The 20,992-nt window shown below is 40.7% G+C and overlaps 1 protein-coding gene and 1 long non-coding RNA gene across 3 annotated transcripts; one reads left to right on the top strand and one right to left on the bottom strand.

Moving 5' to 3' along the window:
- Positions 1–1,675: 1,675 nt before the first annotated feature.
- LOC126785941 (meiotic recombination protein SPO11-1) lies at positions 1,676–6,840 on the bottom strand. 2 transcript variants are annotated; one of them, XR_007671143.1, is made up of 18 exons: positions 6,702–6,840; positions 6,513–6,612; positions 6,188–6,261; positions 5,936–6,037; positions 5,630–5,703; positions 5,342–5,358; positions 5,030–5,099; positions 4,884–4,920; positions 4,715–4,762; positions 4,567–4,625; positions 4,408–4,439; positions 4,189–4,294; positions 3,867–3,987; positions 3,727–3,790; positions 3,397–3,634; positions 2,709–2,899; positions 2,538–2,613; positions 2,228–2,377 (listed from the first exon to the last, which is right to left on the bottom strand). XR_007671143.1 is itself a non-coding variant. In XM_050511621.1 (17 exons), the coding sequence occupies exons 1-17, from the start codon at positions 6,766–6,768 to the stop codon at positions 1,895–1,897; spliced, it is 1,644 nt and encodes a 547-aa protein (XP_050367578.1). In that variant the 5' UTR covers positions 6,769–6,840; the 3' UTR covers positions 1,676–1,894. The 2 variants fall into 2 exon arrangements, 1 of the variants encoding a protein (XP_050367578.1); XM_050511621.1 differs by lacking the exons at positions 2,538–2,613; positions 2,709–2,899 and adding an exon at position 3,168 and having other exon boundaries at positions 1,676–2,457; positions 3,526–3,634.
- A 5,319-nt stretch (positions 6,841–12,159) lies between these two features.
- Positions 12,160–13,250, top strand: LOC126788798 (uncharacterized). Its single transcript, XR_007671427.1, has 3 exons — positions 12,160–12,502; positions 12,616–12,754; positions 12,833–13,250. It is a non-coding gene; the product is annotated as an uncharacterized LOC126788798 (long non-coding RNA).
- Positions 13,251–20,992: the final 7,742 nt, after the last annotated feature.

Here is a 20,992-nt window from a genome sequence, read left to right as displayed (position 1 = left end):
GTACCTAGCCGTTTTCAATTTCATGTTGAAAAGTAGATTTTCTAGTTGGGTTTGTATTCCTAGTTGCGCTTCGAAACAAAGTTGCTAATCGTCATAGTAGATCTTTTAAAATGTCTATAAATCTAAAGATACCTCATGAAATGTAGTTTATCTCTTTTTTTTCGGTTTAAGTTGAACTGTGTATTCATTGAGTTGAGGTTTTGGGAACAAAGATCGGTAGCAATGTCTACAGCGGAATCAACGATTGCTGCGAATAAGAAAGTGGTCGTTCATGATTTCATGTCAGAGCTACTGGTGATGCCCCTATATTGAAGCAAACAAAATTCAAGATATCTGGAACCGACAAGTTTGCTAAGGTGATCGAGTTTCCGAAGGAGGCAACTTCACCGGGCTATCTGTTGAGAAATTTTTCAGTGATACCGTAGCACCACGTGACACTGTTTAGTGGTCTACCATTCCAATCATAATTTGACACGCAAAATTTAATCAAAAAAATTATATTTTAGTTATTTTGTTAAAGACTATTTTGGTTTCTTTCTAAAATCCTAAATCCTAAACTTTATACTCTAAACCATAAACTCTATACTCTAAACCATAAACCCTAAATCATCAATACCCATGAATGACATTTCACAAATAATAAAAATATGATAGATTGCAATTTTGGTGTAATAAATTCACGTGTCGAAATATAACAGGTAATGAGTACCACTAGACATTGTCACGCGGTACTACGGTATAAGTTTGATTTTAATGCTAAACTGGTCGTCAGTTATGCTTGTTCCATGGCCTGGGGCTAACTCTCAGTCTAGGGTTTGCAGGTATATATAACCATAAACTACGAGGAACACACTTGGGGTTCTCTGATTCCAACTTTGGGATCGTTACCAAACTCCGATATGAGTCCTACTGTTATTTTTTTAATTGACTATAGAGTAACCAATAGAAATCTTGTGTTCTCAGCATAGTTTGGTCCCACTTCAACTCTTCTTCACTTGAGGACCTGTTATCTTCTTCTCTAAGCTTATAGGACTGCCTGATCCTCATCACAGGCTCACAGCCAAGGACTGTTTAGCAGCGAAATGGATTTCTTTTATGTTTACTTAGGGATGGGCACGGGACGCGATGGGACGGGACGGAGATCATCTCACGTCTCATCCCACTCTTTTAAATCAGGACAGGATCAGGACGAGATGAGGGTTTTTAACAAATCTCACCGTCCTATGAAGTTAAATAAAACCTATATTTTTACTTTTTCATTAATAAAGTAACATTCAATAATTAAATTTTAACAAAAAATACATATTATGTTCAAATATTATAATTTACCATTATTATTTGAGTTGATATAATTTTAGGAGTTATTAAGAACATAAATTAATTTCATTTTGATACAAATATATAAGATTTTTTAAGTTTTCATTAAATGTGTGACATGACAAGACGAAACGGGATATAAATTATTCGTCTCACGTCTCATCCCACTATTATGAAACGGGACGAAATCGGAATTTCTGTTTTTTATGCCCCCTATGTTTACTTGTTTAGCAATATTAAGTATATAGTGATTGATGTCATATCAAAGTTATGTTACCCAGCGCAGTTGTTGCTCTTAGTTTATTGTTATTATAGGAAGCACAATTGGTTAGAAGACCAATATATAGTAGATCCTTGCTAATATTTGAAACTGAAAGCTTTTCTAAGACTTTGAATCCAGACTTAAGTGGGAAAACAATGAACATGAAAATTTCAGAATGAAGAGATAAAAAATTTGACTTTAGAGTCAAAACTAGTAGCCCCTAGTTCAACAAAATGAAGAAGATATCAACACTGCGAAGTGTGAAATGTAAAACTTCAGAACGAAATTAAGTTGGCGGCACCCTTTTCTAGCTCGTCACATGATGCTGCACTGCTTGCCTTCGCCACGCTTAGACTTCTTGTCTGAAGTTATCACTGCCTGCTTCACGACATCAGCAGTTGCTGATGCTGAAGTACCAGAACCCTGAGGTTGTGCTGCAGCCCCAGAATTCGGTGGCGGTGGTGCGGCCGCAGAACTCTGTGGTGGTGGTGCAGACCCTGATTTCTGTAGTGGTGATTCTAATAGCAACGTTTTTGGAGGTTGAGGTAGTGCTGCCACTGATGACGATGGTGGTGGCAGTGGCGGTGGCAACATCATAAGTGGTGGCATCATCATGGGGTAGTCATATGGCCCTACGGTTGGATAGTGCCCCATTCCCCCATATGGAAAAGGAGGAGGAGGAGGAGGGTAAGGGGGATAACCGCCTCCCATGGACAGATAACCGCCTCCCATGGACGGTTCCTCACCTTCAAACTTGACACTTTTTATCTTGACATGTTTCCCTCCAACTCCAAGCACCTGTAGAATCATATTTGGATTTACTTTCCCCGAAACTTTCACCGTTGCTTGTTCTGTATCTATGTCTATTGAATAACAACCTAAACAAAACAAAAATCTCAGCTGAACTGCAGGTAGCTGAACTATAATAAAGAAATAGGATGGGAATAGACGTAAGTACCATACACATTGGTCACGATATCAGAGATTTTTTGCTTGCATTTTCCACATTCCATATTTGCATTCATAACACATGTCTGCAAAATAACAAAATCAACTGAATGAAACTGGTAATACATTTGATATCAACCATTCTCAATAAAACGGAAATAAGATATTCGAGCAGTCTAACCATTTTTGCATAGGGAACGTTCATTACAGCAAGTCTTCTGGGCAGATGGCTTAGCAGGAAGATCAAAATATGAATGAGGTACAGCTTATATGCTTGTCTTCTGTACTAGAAGTTGGGTAGATTCATCTGCAGCTTGATTTTTTTATCATATATATATATATATATGATTTATCATCTTTTGGGCATATTCCCTGTAGATTCAGTATCTTAGATCTTGGTTAATATATTTCCATACTGATACTGATAATGTAGATTTCTGACGAAACTCCTAAAAACCCTATTTGGAATTTTACCAATCTCATCCAATAGTCGAAGTCAACAAATTTTTCCATTTATTGTTTTGGCCTTATTTTGACCTATTTAAGTTTCTCTTCTGCAAGATATCCTTTTACGATAGCTGTAATCTGGTCAGAGAATTAAAACAGATTTACCTATAACAGTTGGACTTCATTTTTCTACCCTACTACACAAGGCAGACTTGGGTTGTCATTGTCCATATCCATACGCGCACACATTGATAAACGATATGTTAGACAAGAACTGGAGAAAGAACTAGGGCTACTAATTCATTCTGCATAGGCAACAGCAGCAGCTGCTCTTTTATGTCAAGATTCGTAACAATGATGATATTCACCAAAACAAAATCGAAAATTTACACGAGCAATTACTAAGGCTCTAAGCCATTTACCAGTTTTGTGTTTGTGGATGCTTCTCCCATAACTCCCTTTAGCAGTAACTAAAATAAAAGAAGTCTATCATGCTCTACAGTGATCCAATCATCATATGGATTGAGCAGATGTTAATTCAGCAATCCAACTTGAATTTTAGATGGTATGTACTCCGTCGACAGAAAGGAAAGTTCATGCACAGACAATGCTTCTAGCTCAAATTTCACGCCACTTTCCAGCATCAACTGTAGCTCCAATCTTTCACCAGAAAAGAATAACAAAGCAAGAGTTTATGACAATTTAATCCCTTCATATAAGGGATGAAAGAAGAAAGTTAAAAATAGTGTTACCTCCACTGTGGTGCTTCTCTTTCTAAGTAGCATCTCTGTAACATGGCTTCAGTTCTCCTCTTGTCTGACAAGATGACAAAGATATAAGGACCCTCAGAAAGGTTAACTACATTCAAATGCTAATTTACCATGTCTATCACCTTCTGCAGTTAAAGGAAGGAGACACTGTTGTGGAAGACGATACTTTTCTGAGTCCAAAGGGAACGCTCCGAGCCAAATTATCTCTGGGACTCGTAGGTATTTTGCATCATAGGCCATTTGCTTTCATAAGAACAGAATGGATTAATAAAGTTGGATAATAACTTGATTTAATTACAACGAACTAGCAGTCTATCAAAAAATGATCATGCTGCACAAATCATTATTCACTATTTGGAGCCTTTCTTGTAAACTCACAAGTTCACATGCACCTTAATTTCGTTAACCTAGGGAACAAGTTCATAGATAGATCAGGAGGCCTACCAAAGAACCAAACCGATAGGTGGACAAGATGTCAAAACCATAGGGATCACAATCTACCAAGCAATAGACAGGGAGATGTAAAGTATCAACAAGGAGCCCCAAAAACCTGGAAAACATCAATAGAAGTTTTACGAAGGAAATGTACAAAGAAACCACAAATCCAAACAGCATAGAAAAGGCACTACCAACTCTCATTTGATAATTGTAAGAGAACTCTACCTTCTTGTGGAAACATCAGGATATCCACGTCCCTATGAGGGAAAAAAAAACAAATGAGCACAACTTGAATAAATCATAACAAAAGCTGGTTTAACTTTTAAGTAAGAACTGGAGCTATTTGCCAGAATAAAGGATCAATGAGACTAAGGGCATGCTTACAGTAATGACAATGCAGTGGTTTGTGCTACAAAACTGGTCATTCGCTAATCGTTGAAAAACTGTAGGTAAAATATTTTATGTAACGGTTTGCTGATAGATCAAATAGTATCCACCTAAAACTTAAGGGTTGTAAAAGAACATTAATTACCTGATTCTTTCTCCACAATAATTATGTACTGGGCAACACTAACAATATCTGCAGGATACAACTGAAGGTCTCAGAAAGTTTTTCTTCGAAGATAGCACTGAAGCTTCATTAAGCGAATAGCAATGCAAATCTAATTCCTTTTAATATTAGGCAGGGAACATCTGGATACCTTTGACCTCTTCTACATGAACCGGAACAGGGTAGGCCTGTATGTGAACCAGATGAAGATCTGTAAGGTTAAACACAGCAATAGACAAAACTGCCATTAAATGAACTAATAAATGGAAAGAGAATAAGACCATGAGCCATTCTTACAGCATTTGGTCTATTTATGCAATCAAACATGTTTCCAGCCTCTGTGAACCTTAACCAGCCCATTACCAACCTATGATGAGATAAACAGTCCAGTTAGCAATCATGACTTGAGCAACACATAAATACTCATCATAGTCCAGTGCTGCCAAAGTAAGCTAGCAGATTACCCAACATAAACGATGTACTTGACAGACTAAGAATATGATAAGCAAAAATGATAACTACATCAGTCATGGCTTTGTGAAACCAAATGGTGATGTACTGTATTATCTTCTTGTCCACAAAGAATAGAGCGAAAGATTCCAGACATACCCCTTTCCAACAGACACCTGCAAAAAGGAAACAATATGAAGTAAATATCACTAAATCTGTACAACACCATATATAATTATACAGAACATTGTGTGGAAATCAGTGTTCATTTAATACTCCCATTAATCATACATTATGCAACCTATAGGTCATTCAGGCTAAAACCAACATATACAGCCTGTTTCTTTCATTTATCCAAAACCAAATATAAGTATTCAAGTCACCAGAGAACTTTAATATACATAAACATGCTACATAAGTAATTAAGACAGCTACAGGAATACACACCACATTCAAATTGTGGCGACTACACTGCAGAAGGATGCATATGTCATTGATAGCACGGTCTACAACAGATTGATCTGCATCATCATAAGCAGATATTTCTTATTAAGAGAGGTGGAGAACATTACACACATAAAATTTCCTACATTCTATACTCCCACAATATCTCAGCACAATGCAAACAGCCATAATATCCCCACCCATGACAAGTTGCCAAATGTAATGCACTAACAAGTCATAGAATTCTCAAAGAAGAATAGGAACTTTAACTACATATTCTGTCAACTAAATAGTAAGACTCATATTCACCTGCAAACACCGAAGGGTGCATGTAAAAGATATCTCTTTTAGACCCATGTCTGTTTTCTTGCAGAAGCTGCTGAACAATTACAAGAACCCTAAGCAGAACATCTGAAATAGATTGATGAAACTCATCAACTTAGCTATTTTGGACAATCAAACTTGCAAGATGAGCAGTTATTCCGGTTCATCATAATAGCTATTTGGTTTATAAATTTAGAGCAACTCGAAGACTTGCATAGCAAGTTTAGCCATACATACCTATCCTATGCACATGGCTTTCTTTTCGGAGAGTCAGTGCCTCCTTCCCTTTCGGCAAATCAGAGCTACAATAGCTGCGCACAACATTGTACTAAATTCACATCACTATGTAACATACATACTCTTTAGTCAACAAACAAGTTCAGGATATATCGAATCTCATCGGAGCTTAACAGCCCCAAACAAACATCAAACGCTATAACAACATTAACAGTTCTACTAAATTAGGGTAAAATGTTCATTATCCACAAACATTAGGGTAAAAGAAAATGAAGTAATTGTGAAGCTGTAACTGAAAATGGAGAGAGTAAGCTTAGAATCGAACCAAATTGCGGAGGGATTCGAGCAGTAATTTCTGAAGCGGTCGATGAGGATCTGCGGTGACCGGTTGTGGCTGAGGTCCTCCACTATGGCTCGAGTAAATTCTGGGCAGCAAAAATTTACATGAAGAAGAAGAAGGTGAAAGTGGAGAATAGAGATGAGGGATTAGAAGATGAAATGGGAGGTTGGGAACCTTTGATTTTGGTGAGCAAATCGCGAGGACGGGGATGGGAGCTCCCTCTTGAGCGCTTTCCCTCCATTCTTCAGGCGTCAATGGAAATTGTTTTTTTTTTTTTCGTTTTGAAATTGGAGGTGGAGATATTTGGAGGTCTAGTGTTGAACTTTACATGCGGGTAAAGTTCTTGTATCATGCTTACATAAGATTACATTTGTCTAATTTACACGCCTAATTATGTGTTCGCTAGAGACTTGAAGCAAATTTTACGAAATAAGCAAGACATCAATGATAATATTGTGTGCTAAATTTATTTGTTCATTACTTGTTGTTGTCCTGATTCGTGAACAATGAGGGGTCTAGTGATATATTATTATTTAACACCAATTTTCGTATATTATGAGCATGGTTCTAAAAATCCCACATATGTCTGATTAATCCACGCCTACACGGGGCCTCATTATTCAAACTTCTGATTATAGATTAGTTTCTAAAACTAGGCACTAGGCTGAAAATCGGCTTATTAAACCCCTAGTTGACTGATTAGTCCGTCTAATTAACGCCTAGCTAGCCGGTAGGCCAATTATGCACTATGTTCTTTATATTTATGTTTTCTAACTTCAAAAAACGAGTTCTTAGAAGTCTCATTGTTATTAAGCATTTTATTCTTATTTTGACAATTTTCACCATTTTCAAACATTATAAAACCTCTAAATATAATTATATGTAATATAAACTATATAAAAATATAAAAATAAAAAATAAAACCACATGGTCCCGCTTAGTACCCCGACCCCGACCAGTCCTCTAATAGTATGTAATATAACTCATTCTCCTCGCAAATTATGGGTTTCCCTTGATATTTAGAAAGCTTTGCATAATTTACTTTGTTGGTGGCTGTAGAACGATAATCTGAAAACCAATAAGAGAATGCAGACACGTGTATAAATAAAATGTGATTTATTAAATATCAAGCGCGGGGTTACAATCTTTGTGAACTCCTCTGATTCTATCTCTGTATATGACTTGGCTCAAGGGTGACGTGCACTTGATCTTGAGAATTTGAGTTTGATTTGGATTTGGATTTGATGAAGAACGAGCGATTTGGTCGCTTAATGATTCTTCGTGGACTTGAGTTTGGATTTGGATTTGATAAAGAATGAGCGATTTGACCGCTTGATGATTCTTCGTGGTTTGGATTTGGATTTGATGAAGAATGAGCGATTTGGCCGCATGATGATTCTTCGTGAGAACTGAGTTTGGATTTGGATTTGAGGAAGAACGAGCGATTTGGCCGCTTGATGATTCTTCGTGGATTTGATGATCTTCGTGGACTTGAGAGACTTCGGGATTTGTCGAGAGTGATCTTGCTCAAGTGATTTTTCTCCTTCTTCTCCAAGTCTCAAAATCCTCTCCTCTCTTCATGTTGAAGGGGGTATTTATAGTGTCAAGGTTTCTATTTTGTAGAATATTTTAATGACACTAAAATAATAAATTTCTTTAGTTGTATAATTAAATCAATATGTATTTTCTGATTAATTTAAAATTAGTTATTCTTATAACTAAATTAAACAGAAAATAATTGACTTAATTATAACCGTTAAGGAATTTATTAATTTAATCAAATGTCCGATTACCATTTCGAATCGTCAATAACATTCAATTTTCGATGTAAGTCGGAATCACGTAACTTCGGTTACGATCATTCGTTTATGTGCTGACACGAGTTTTATTCGGATCCGCACTAACTTTGTTGACTTTTCGGCCACGTGTGCAATTTTGTCGGGTCTTTGGTCGATTTAATATTCTAACGAAGATGATTTTACTTCGTTAAATTTCATGTGTCTACAAATGCCCCCACTTCAAGTCGTGCTGCAGACATGTCATTTTCACGTGCCGAAAGCACAGCTTGAAGTACGCACTTTGATTTGGAGAATTTATAGACTCAATTTCCAAGGCTCCGCAGATTCTGTCTGATCATTGCAAACATGCTCATCAAGAACAACATTGAAACATAATTCATGTTTCTCCACATATGCAGTCAAGTCTTCATTCACTTTAGGTTCATGAACTGTCAAATAAGATTTGTCACAAGCAATGACAATATCATCCTTCTTCCGGGAAAATTCCTTCTTGTTTATAGGTATCTTCCGTACCACAACTTTTATTTTGGCCAGGTTGTTTTTTCCTTGTGCTCTCCTTTTCGGTCTGCACTTAATGGAATTGATGTATCTTGTTCAGGTTTTGCTGTCCACCACTTGATTTAGCCTGTTAAATCAATCTTTGTTGGTACACGCACTAATGAATCCATCATATTATAGTTGGTTAGTGGTGGAGACAATGAGTATGTATTCCTTTGGAGAGACAATCCACCACTCATTCCTAATGTAGCACTCAGCCTCTCATCCCCTCATCATGTCCTTCCGATCTCTCATGCCAGGCTATCATTTATTGGAGCTTTTGATTCTACAACATCAACAGGAAAACCCACTGACATAACATCTAGACCTTCATGCTGACTCACAGAATCAGAAGCACTATAAATAATTACCTCAGCTCCATGAGTTTGAACCACATTTTTGTTGTTTCTCAATGATTCATCTGATCAAGAAGCATTCTAGGTGAAACCGTCTTCGGAACAGAGTTTTTTTTTTTTTTTTTAAGTTTCCTTCTTAGGATTTTGTGGTTGAGATAGTTTTCCAAGTGATTTTGCGGCTTCTGCACAATTTTTTTTTTCATTATCATTCACATTTGCAGAGGCCATTTCTGTTTTCCTTTCATCAAGAATCCGCTGCATGGCTTTAAATGTGTGCTTCTTTTTCTGCTCTCTTCCTAGAATTCTCACCCATTAGTTTCTCATCTTTTCGCCTTCATCAAGCAGGGCCAGGAATCTCTGGCGCTTGTTCGCAACTAGAGTCGGAGAAAGCGAATCGGAAGACGCCCTCTTGCTGATTTGCTTCTTGTCGTCGGTCTTCTGCCGCTCGGCGCGGAGCTTGCCGACGTTGCCTTCTATCTGGCCTTGGAGATGGAGGCACTTGAAACTGAGGCTGCCCATGGACCAGTGGGCCTCGTTGGTCATTGTTCTGTGAAGAAGAGACCAAGGGCAGAAACAGCTCATTCTGAAGAAAATGAAGAAGGATACGGTCTTCTCTTCTGGGTCTTCTGAGTGATTGTAGCAGCCATTGTTTACTCTCAACTAAGATGGTTTCACACTGCTGGAAACAAAAACTGTTTTGAATGACAGTAGGAACATGCTCAGTAACTTGTAGGACTCAGATGAATCACCATGTAATTGGACTTGTATTACTTGCCATCCTCAGGATCAAAGAGTCAGTGCTATTAACCTTCCCTGTATGCAACTAGGAGGGACTATATCTCCCAGCGTCGGCAAACTCAGTAAGTTGCAGAGGAGCAAATGAGGGTGGTATGATAATTGTATATTTCAATCATTAAATGATTGTGTGTGGTTGTGCTTCGGTGCAATCAGTTTTTTTTTCTTTTTTTTCGACTTTGACCAATTTTGACTTTTTTTAATTCTGACTTTTGAATTTTTTTTGGTTTGACTTTTTTTTGCCATGGTTCAATTTTTGACTTTTTTTTGATTGATTTTTTTTTGCCATGGACTGATTTTTAACCATTTTTTTTGTAGGATTTTGACAACAATTCGAGCGCTGCGGTCAATCTAACCATTCGACTCCTTTAAAAACGCGTTGATTTCTGACGAATTTGAAGAACGTAAACGACCTAATCGCTTGACTGCTCTCATTTCATAGACTTGATGGCAGTCGACAAAAGCGTGTTAGGCTTTACGCATCACATTCACCATGGTGGCTTTCAAGAGTTTCAAGGACGGGACTATTACTATCCTCGAGGAGGTTGAAGATGAGCAACATGATGGCACCACCTTAATTGTACATCCTTCTCTTACCGGACCATTCGCTTTTAAAACTCCATTCTATGGCAGTTCTACTCCCGTCTCGCAGTGGACTCACGCAGTGAACCATCAAGTAGCCAGCTTTCGACCGTCTAAGTTAGAAAATGAGGAGTTAAGTTCAGACGTTTTGATGCTGAAGTCTACACATTGTGACGAAGAGGCTCCCACGGCGTCATTCAAGCTTCTCAACGACTCTATATCCAACAACTCTGCGCGATGAGGTATCTTTCGAACTACCGGCGGTTTTACCTACACATAGTGCTACTGGGAGTGGGTAGAGGATGTTTTAAGCCAAAACAAAGACCGCATTAAGAAAACGGGCTTCTATCGAGCAGTGTTTGCGTCATTGTTCAGCTGTGATCGTTTTCCTCCTGTTGTGCGAGCTTTTTGTGAGTATTGGTGCCCTGCTACAAACACTCTGCACACATCGCAAGGGGAGATGTCTATATCTCTTTTGGACCTTCAGCATATTGGAGGCTTGTCTATCCCTAAAAGTTGTCGTTATTTGTTTCTTGCTTACCATAGACTGTGCAAGAGGGAGCGTGGCAACGTGAAGATAGCTACATGGATACAGTATTGGTACAAAGGCGAGATGAGACACAAGAGGCCTCCTACCAAGAGTACACGAAATAAGAGGGACCCGCCTACTAATACTCACGATCCATCGGGCGCCATTCCGGGGATTCGCCGGCGAACTCCGGAAAATCTTTTACCATTTGAGGACTTAGACGTAGAAGAAACAAGCATGGAATCTGTTTACCTCTCTGTCTTTTATGTGTGCTGGCTTTGTTTATTCGTATTCCCAAAGAATGATACAGGTTTTATTTGTCCGGTAGTTTTTCAGATCGCTCACAGAATGGCGCGAGGTCAACACTACTGTCTAGCAGTTCCCGTATTGGCGAATATATATCAGGGTTTAAATGCCATATCCGTCTCGAGTGATCCGGGAAGCTGTCCAATTGTGCTCCCTTTTCATTACTTCTATAGGTGGTTGGGCGAGTATTTCACATCCAGAAAACTTCAGGCCTTTAATGGTTCATATTTCAGGGGAATTGTCGGGAAGAAATTTTGATGATGAACGGGCCCGTGCCTTGTTTACCGCTAGCGATAATGTTCGAATGGGACGATTTGCCAAAGTTTCAAGTGCGCGCAAACTGATCGTTGACACCCACGAAGCCCTTCCTTCAGATTCCATCTATCTCATTAGCCTTCGCTCCGGATTTGTGTCCCTACGGCAAGATAGCTGGCGAGTAGTCGAACCTTATAACCGTCAACGATTCAGTCGACAATTCGGATATGTTCAGGGTGTTCCCGGAGATTTCCAAAGAGATGGTCGACCCATACCTTTGACTCGGACATACTCGCTTTGGGATAGCTTGACGAAGCTTGGCACAAAAGGTGAGGTAATTTTGCCTATGAAAATGACATTACCAAGTTTATAGTTACTCAAGACTACATCGAATGGTGGTCCAAAGTTCATCACTCTGCGTCGAAGAGGCATATGAAGATAACCATTGTAAATTTGCCACAACAAGAGCCTCCAAAAGCTAAAGGAGACGACTGTGCGACAACTCCTCTCTAAATTTTGGTTTCTGCCGAAGCTTTGCCCCCGGTTGATAACTATCAGATTCCACCTTCTCCAATTTTGGAAGGAATCAAAGATTCAGCAGATTTCTGTCCCAAGTTGAAGGAAAAGGTTGCTACATCCAGAAGGCATAGTAGAAGCAGCAGTAGTACCCATAGTGACGTGCACTTCAAACGTCAAAAGAGGGACGATGCTGATCTTGGACCTATTTACTTCAACCCTAATGCCGACTTTGATCTTGGCGGCAATTTTCTTGGGGATGTTCCTGGTCCTTCAAAACTCGTGCCTGCGCATGTTGAGGTATTCACTTAAACCATTTTTTGTGTATTTGCTTTTGTGCTCGTCTCCTTTAGCTATGTATCATATTCAACAGTTCACTTATTACCAACTTGATTCAATTTTGTTCCTCCCAGCTCGAAGATATCGGTTATTTTGATGAAGTCTGCTCAAGTGACGGCGTTCGATTTCCTTTTGAGGAGTGTGTAGCTAACATTTTCCCAGATTAGGATGTACATCGAAAGGAGAGTGAACCATAGCAAGTTGACCAGAGAGGTACACACGAATTTCTATATATATTATTTTCCGTATTTCTTCAATAATTTATGCCCATTTTCACCCTCATATACACAGGTTTGTCCATGGCTACGGGAAGTACAAAATCTTCTGAAAAAGCAATATTTCCTGAAGCTTATGTGTGCGATATTGAGGTAGCGGATACAAGTCAATGGCTTCGTGATATCCGCGTGCGAGCAGCTACGGAAGTTTGTGCAAAGATAGAAGGTGTGATAGCGACGTATTCTCTAAAGATGATTATTGCTTGGAGGAATGAGCTTGATATGTTGACGAATGAACTTAGCAAATATGGAGTCGACCTATCAACAGTAAAAAAAAATTGGAGCAGTTGATGACAAGCGCTACCCTATATGACTCGGCAAGGCTTGCATGCGCTCACAAATGCGCCATGGGCACCAGCGCCCAAAAATTGGCAGAGACGGAGTCTGAAATCACGACAGCCCAAGAAATCCGACAAAATAGTTTTGATCGGCGTCAGTCTACACTTCAGTCCCTTGATAACTTGAAGAAAGAACAATAGAAGCTAGAGCAGACGCTGGACTCGCTGGATGCGGATTTGTTTCTTCACGATGCAAGACTTGCTGATCTAGAACAGAAGAAGTGCCAAATTCGAGAGATTCCAGAACTGGCTGCAATAGAGATTGAAGAGGCAAACAAGTTGCGAGCCAGTTTTGAAGAACATCGTAGCAGCTTCAAGGGTTTGACCTGGATGTGATAACTGATTTGAATGATCAAGACTTGCTCCTCCCCTTTTTTTTTCTTCAATCATCTTGTAATCAATCGATTTTGAAATTCAACTTACTATCAGTGAAATAAGAATTTGTATAATTGGCAGACAAACCCTTATTTTTATTTTGATGTGACTGAACTTAAGATTGTTATTCTTAAGCTGCCTACGTATCATTCTAAAGAAAGAATCAAGTCATCACGTAATTCAAAGGTTTTTTTTTGGTGTCTTGTGCAGTTTAAGCTCATTCAGGCGTGGAACATTTTTTTTGTTTTTTTTTCTGTGTCTTATGCAGTTTAGGCTCGTGCAGACTTGGAGCATACTTTGTTTTTTTTTGGTGTCTTATGCAGTTTAAGCTCATGCGGACTTGGAGTATTTTCTTTTGTTTTCAAGCATAATACTTCTTCAAGAACTTGCCGTTGATGGGACCGATCCTCAAACCGTCTTCCGCCACAATTTTGTAAGCTCTATTGGTGTAAACTTCTCTGACGACGTAAGGACCATCCCACTTTGACTTGAATTTGGAGCCAGACTTGTGTGTTATAATGATAGGTCTTCGAACAACAAGGACTAAATCATCAACTTGAAATGACCGTGGTCGAACACCTTTGTTGAAGGCGTGTGACATCTGAGCTTGGTAGCATTCCAGGTGTTGTTGTGCGTCAAGCCTCTTCTCGTCCAAAGCTTCTAACTCTTGCAGGCGCAACTTGACATTTTCTTCATTTGTGAGACCTTCTTGCAAAGCGATTCTCAATGACGGGATTTCTTTCTCTAATGGTAACACGGCTTCGACACCATAGACGAGAGAATAAGGCGTAGCATTTGTGGCTGTCCGATACGTCATTCTGTAAGCCCAAAGAGCTTCGCCCAATTTCTCATGCCAATCCCTCTGCTTCTTGCTGACAGTTTTCTTCAAAATGGTACATAGCATTTTATTGAATGATTCTGCCAATCCATTTGCCGGAGCGTTATACATCGAAGAGAAGTGAACCCTGAAGTGAAATTTCTTGCTCAAATTTTCTGTTGCGGTATTCGAGAAGTACTTGGCGTTGTCCGTGATGATGCATCGCGTTATACCATAGCGTTGTATAATGCTTCCAGTAATGAAGTCCACAACATTTTCTTTCTTTATTTCTTTCAGCGGTATCGCTTCTGCCCACTTTGAGAATGAATCCGTGGCTGCCAGAATGTAGATATGACCAGCCGATGATTTCGGAGTGATGGGTCCGATTGCATCCATTCCACAAACATCGAACGGGTGCGAAGCAATTGTCGGATGCAACGGCTCAGGTGGCTGATGAATGAAGTTGGCATGAAACTGACAAGCTTGGCATTTTTGTGCATACTTCATACAATCCTTGACCATGGCAGGCCAATAATACCCTAGTCGTCTTACTTGGAAATGTAACTTCAGTCCTGACTGATGTGCTCCACACACTCCAGAATGAACCTCTTCCATGGCTTTGACCGCTTCATCTTTTCCCAAGCATCGAAGGAGTACTCCGTCAAATGACCTCCGATATAAAGTTTCCTTGTAGTAAAGGAAGCGCGGTGCTCGTCGCTTGATGCTCCACCTTTGCTTCGAATCTTCGGGAAGCTTATTGTGCTCAAGATAGTCAATAAAAGGATGCCGCCAATCTTCAACATCAATGGTGTGAACTGACACTACATGAGAACTGGCATACTGGAGTGAAGGTTTTGTTGTCACGACCCACCTTTGGCAAATTAGGATGTCCAAAATTTCGTCTCCAGACAATGCCAAGGTCACCGCCAAGTTTGCCAATACGTCTGCCATTTGATTTTCTTTCCGTGGTACATGTATGAGTGTAACATTATCAAATCCCTTCAAGAGTTGTGTGGCAAGTTGGAAATAAGGTACCAAATCTTCCTTCTTGACCTCGTAATTAGTGAGCAGTTGATCAATCACCAATTTCGAGTCTCCATATACTTCGAGACTTTGGATTTCAATTTCTAACGTTGTTTGCAATCCCATGATCAAGACTTGGTACTCTGCAACATTGTTGGAGCACAATTCCCTAAGAGTGAAAGAATAAGGCAATATCTGCTTTTGTGGAGAGACAAAGATAACACCAGCCCGTGCGCCGTCTGCCCTAGATGAGCCATCGAAAAACATCTTCCAACTAGGGAGGACCTCTGCAAGGAAGACTTCCTCATTCGGGAATTCATCTGAGATTTCCCAATTCGCTGGAATAGGGTGGTCTGCCAAGAAGTCGGCCAACGCTTGTCCTTTCACTGCTTTAGCGGGCACATATACGATGTCGTATTGGTTCAATAGTAACGCCCACTTAGCCATGCGTCCGATTAGAACTGGTTTAGATAATATGAACTTAACTGGATCAGCTCGCGCCACCAAGTGCATTGTGTAAGCTTGCATGTAATGCCTCAACTTTTGAAAGGCGAAGACGAGTGCAAGATACATCTTCTCTATCGGCGGATAATTTAGCTCAGGTCCGGTGAGGGTCCGACTTAACTAGTACAAGGATTTCTCCTTTTTGGCTTCATTTTCTTGGGCAAGAAGGGCCCCAAGTGATTTCTCTTGAGCCGCGATGTAAAGGATAAGAGATTTCCCGGCGATAGGTGCACCCAACACCGGAGGATTCGCCAAGTATTTATTTATGCTCTCAAAGGCATTGCGACAAGCTTCATCCCAAACAAATGGAACATCTTTCTTCATGAGTCGACTGAATGGTTGGCAGCGGCCCACCAGGTTCGATATGAACCGTCTGATGAAGGCAAGTCGTCCTTGGAGGCTTTTCAACTCGCGTAAATTTCTTGGCTCTGGCATTTCCTGGATGGCTTTAATTTTGGATTGGTCTACCTCGATGCCTCGGTGCTTCACGATGAATCCAAGAAATTTTCCAGAACTGACGCCGAAGGCACATTTCAAATGATTCATTTTTAACTGGTACTTGCGTAACCTGTCGAACACTCTTCATAGATCTTGCAGGTGATCACTTCTTTTCTTTGTTTTGACAACCAAATCATTAACATAGTATTCTACATACTTGTGCAGCATGTCACCGAAAATTTTCTGCATAGCGCGTTTGTACGTCACACTGGCATTTTTAACCCGAATGGCATGACCTTATAGCAATAAATTCCTTTAGGAGTTCGAAATGCGGTGAGTTTCTCATGCTCTAAGGCCATCCTTATCTGATTGTAACCTGATGATCCATCCATGAATGACAAATCCTCATGCCCGGTTGTCGCATCCACCATGGGCTCTATGATTGGCAAAGGGAAATCATCTTTTGGACACGCCTCATTTAAGTCACGAAAATCTACATAAACACGGATTTGTCTGTTCTTCTTCTTGACATGAACAATGTTTGCGATTCACTTGGGATATTGAACCTCTCTAATGAAGCGTGCGTCAATCAACTTATCAACTTCTGCTTCAATTTGAGGAATAAGTTATGTTCGAAAGCGTCTTTGTGTTTGCTTGGTTGCCGAGTCTCCGGTTTGACAGCAAGCCGATGAACTGCTACATTTGGATCCAGGCCAGACATTTCTTTGTACGTCCAAGCAAATACATCTTTGTACTCGAGCAACAGATCGAGATATTCTTTTTCTTCTTCGGGACTTAAAGACGTACTCACAAAAATAGGACTTGGGTCTTCCTCTATTCCCAAGTTAATCTCCTTAAGTTCGTCCATAGTGGCTTGCCCCCCCCCCCCCCCCCCCCCGTCTTCAAGTTCTGGAGGAGCTTCGTCTAATTCAATTTCAAAATCTTCATGATCGTCTTCCTCTACGGCATCTGCTTCTGCCACCGTGACATGATAAGAGGTTTGGACAATGTCATCATCACCGTCATCATCGAGGTTGCTATCTCCTTTTTCGCCAGTGAATATGATGGTATGTTGCTTCACTTTGAGTTGATCCGTGGAATCCATTTCCAACACACAATGCCTCTTCATGCGTGACGGGATAAGACTTCGGATTTCCTTGCTCTCCGCTTGACCACAAGTCATTTTTCTCTTGCATATCGGTCGTTCCTTATGTGCCTGGATCATTTCCAACGCAAGCTTTCGCGGAATGAGGTTTGACTTTTTCTGATCTTTGTCTGAACTTGACATCCTTTTGAATACAGAAGTCTGAGTGGTTGTACTACTGATGCGATTGAAGACTGAACCTCTATTTGCTATCATGTTCACACGGTTAAAAACCGACACCCTTGTGATTGATCCTTCAATGCGTTCAGATGTCGCTCTTCGGGAACTTGGACGAATGCGATCGAACGACGAAATGCGAGGGATTGACTGAACCGCTTCACTCTTCTCTTCAACTACCTTGACACTGATATGTTGCACACTGGCTCATTCTGCTTTCCTCCTTCCTAAAATTTTGATTGGCTTGCCTGAAGTGAAACCGAGACCAGCTCTAGAAGAATCAACTATTGCCCCTTGCTCTCTTAACTTCTTTTGTGACTCATCGAACTCATGCGTCATCCTTGCTGCAGTCTGGTCGTCCTTTTTGCTTGATGAACCAAAGTCGTATCCGGCCTTTTCTAACAGCTTGTATGTGTTAGGATCAAACCCTTCACTTGTTCTTTTCTTTGACAAACCCCTTTAATGGCTGCTTTGTGGGATTTTGGTTGCTCACCTTTATTAATGGTAATGTTGACTCCTCCTTCAACAATTTCACATCATCCTCTTCTAATTTTCATGGGCACTCTTGTGACTTTGTCCCCGCAAATAGAGATTCCCCTCCCTTCGTCTAGACTTCAGAACATAGCGAAGGACCGGAAAGGCATTGTTGACTTTTCTTTCTACAGACGATGTTACCACTTCAGATGAGACTTTTTGCGATACTTCACCATGAAGCTCAATGTCTTTTGATTTGGCATCATTCTCCCTAACTTTAGCGACTTTCCCCATTGAGGGTACTCCGACCGGGAGGACTTCTTTCGTTGACTCCTCATCTGTGTAGAATTTAGAATCCAGAAAGTATGATTCAGCTTCCGTGAAAGGTTTGATATCTCCTACCACGGTTTTCACACCTCCGCAATAGAACTTGAATCATTGATGTAAAGTGGATGGCACGATGCCGTTTTCATGTACCCATGGTCGTCCCAACAACAAGTTGTACGAGGTCTTCGGATCGATGACTTGAAACAAGGTGTTTGATTTTAGCTCTCCGATGTCCATGTCTAGTCTGATCATCCCTATCGCTCTTTGTCCTCCTTGGTTGAAACCTTGGATCATGAGACGACTCCTTGATAACTCATCAACATTGATGCCGAGTTGAGACATGGTTGACTTGGGCATGATATTTACTGCTGACCCTTCGTCTATGAGCATACGATTCAACTTCCGCTCTCGCATGTACCATGTCACAAAAAGAGGCCGATTATGTGGCTTAGAGCCCAGTTGGAGGTCATCATCTGTGAAATGAATGGTATCACAATATGCATCACACGTCCACAAGTGCGCATCTCGTTGATTTTGGCAGTTGCATCAAGTCAGAGAGGCTAAGTTGGAAAGGTAGACTCTCCAATTGTTTCAACACCTCATTCTTCTTTAACACTTGACTTGCACTTACTTCTCTTTCTTCATGCTTTCATCTTCTTTGGAGCTGACTTCACAACTTGTGGTCATTGAAGTGACATTCGGTTCTTTTGTCGGCAAATGTTCTCTTGACAAGTTTCGGCGAAGAGGTGTCCACAAATATGGAACGACATTCATCTCAAAACGTCCTCGTCCGTTCTCCTCCCGTCGTGGAGGTGATTTCTTATGGCTTGGTCGGGCAACTGGTGAGTTTGGCATCATACCTTTGCGAGTTCTTCTCCGAGTGACCAATATCCATCCTTCATCATCGACATTAGAGGCAACTTGGAGGATAGGCGTGGAAGCAGGACATTCTTTAACTTCTTTGGTCTTCTTATGTTCGCGCGCCTCATTTGTGAAACAGAACGGTGCTTTCATCGGGTGAAAAGGGAGTGGAACTGGCTCGAACGACCCGAATGTTACGGTAGTGCAATTGACTTCAGCAACGTCGTCAACGTCCAGCTCAATCTTCCCTTGCTTGGCGAGGTTCATTATCAAATCCTTGAGAACAAAGCACTTCTCTATAGGGTGACTAACGAGGCGATGATATTTGCAATACTTCGGATCGTTGACTCGATGCATTTCTTCTAGACGTTTGCACTCTGGAAGCTCTATTATCTTGTTTTCGAGCAGATCATCTAACATGCCCGCCACATCAGAGTCTGGGAACGAGTACGTCTTTCGTTCCATCTCCTTTAACGTGCGTTTACTCCTATCGTAGGTTCGAGGAGGTTCCACCTTATTGAACTCTTTCTTATCCCGCGTAGAGATCTTAACCGGTGCAGTATTGATGACCATTGATTCTTTGGAAGGCTTCTTCACAACCTTGTCAAATCTGCTTCCGAAGGCTTTATTTTTTCGTTGGTCGACCAGGGTTTCATTTTTTCCCTTATGACTTTCCAAGCTTAGCTCCATGTCGTGGGCTCGAGTAGCCAACTCTTCGAAAGAACAAGGCTTGATTCCTTGCAATATGTATAACAAATCAAAGTGCATGTCTTGGATGCACATTTCAACGGCTGACACTTCTGACAGTCGATTCTTGCAATCAAGGCTAAGTGAGCGCCATCTATTGATGTAGCTGATCGCGGGTTCATCCTTCCATTGCTTTATGTTAGTTAGCTCCATCATGCTCACCGTCCGCCTTGTACTATAGAATCGATTAAGGAATTCGCGCTCCATTTGGCCCCAACTGTCAACATACTCCGGTTCTAAGTCTGTATACCACTCGAAGGCATTTCCCTTCAACGAGCGAACAAACTGCTTGAAAAGGTGATCGCTGTCTGTCCCGGCATTACTGCAAGTCTCCACGAAGTGGGCAACATGTTGCTTTGGATTTCTTTTACCTTCAAATTGTTGGAAATTTGGTGGCTCATACCCCAGCGGCACCTTTAAGCTGTCGATCCTCTTCGTGTAAGGTTTGGAGTAAGTGATGAAGTCACGAGAAGGACCTCCATATTGAGCCCGAATTGAGTTGGTGATGATGTCTTGCAATTGCTGGAGTGACAAGGAACCAAGCGAGTCACCATCGTTCTTGGACGTTTCTCTCTTTTCATTTACTTTGCTCCTGCCAGGCGACCCTTTGGTGGAGTTCTCATCATTGTGGTCTTCCAACTTGCTATAGAGCTCAGCGATTTGCACATCCTTTTCTTCAACCGTTCGGGTGAGCTTTTCAACCATCTCCAACAGATTGGATAGTTGCTCCTCGACTGTGGATGCTCCCGTCACCAAGACCTGCGCATTGTCAGAAGAGGATTCATGTGTCATAGAATGAAAGTTATCGCCATCTTCTTTGGGACTTCCATGGTATGATGCCGTGCTTGATTCATCATGAGAGAAAACGTCTTCTAGGATAGGGCCATCTTCTTTGGGACTTCCATGGTATGATGTCGTGCTTGATTTGTCATCAAAGAAAACGTCTTCTAG

The sequence above is a fragment of the Argentina anserina genome, chromosome 3, assembly GCF_933775445.1.
Source record: "Argentina anserina chromosome 3, drPotAnse1.1, whole genome shotgun sequence".
Taxonomy (NCBI): domain Eukaryota; kingdom Viridiplantae; phylum Streptophyta; class Magnoliopsida; order Rosales; family Rosaceae; genus Argentina; species Argentina anserina.
The sequence above is the reverse complement of the archived record's forward strand: the minus strand, read 5'-3'. Positions and strand labels throughout refer to the sequence as shown.

Excerpts from the sequence above, each read along its gene's own strand:
- LOC126785941 (XM_050511621.1), bottom strand. The coding sequence starts at position 6,768 with ATGGAGGGAAAGCGCTCAAGAGGGAGCTCCCATCCCCGTCCTCGCGAT. Across the intron at positions 4,763-4,883 it reads TCATGTAGAAGAGGTCAAAG|ATATTGTTAGTGTTGCCCAG; the intron begins GTATCCAGATGT and ends TGTATCCTGCAG. Across the intron at positions 3,988-4,188 it reads CCTATCGGTTTGGTTCTTTG|CAAATGGCCTATGATGCAAA; the intron begins GTAGGCCTCCTG and ends TTCTTATGAAAG.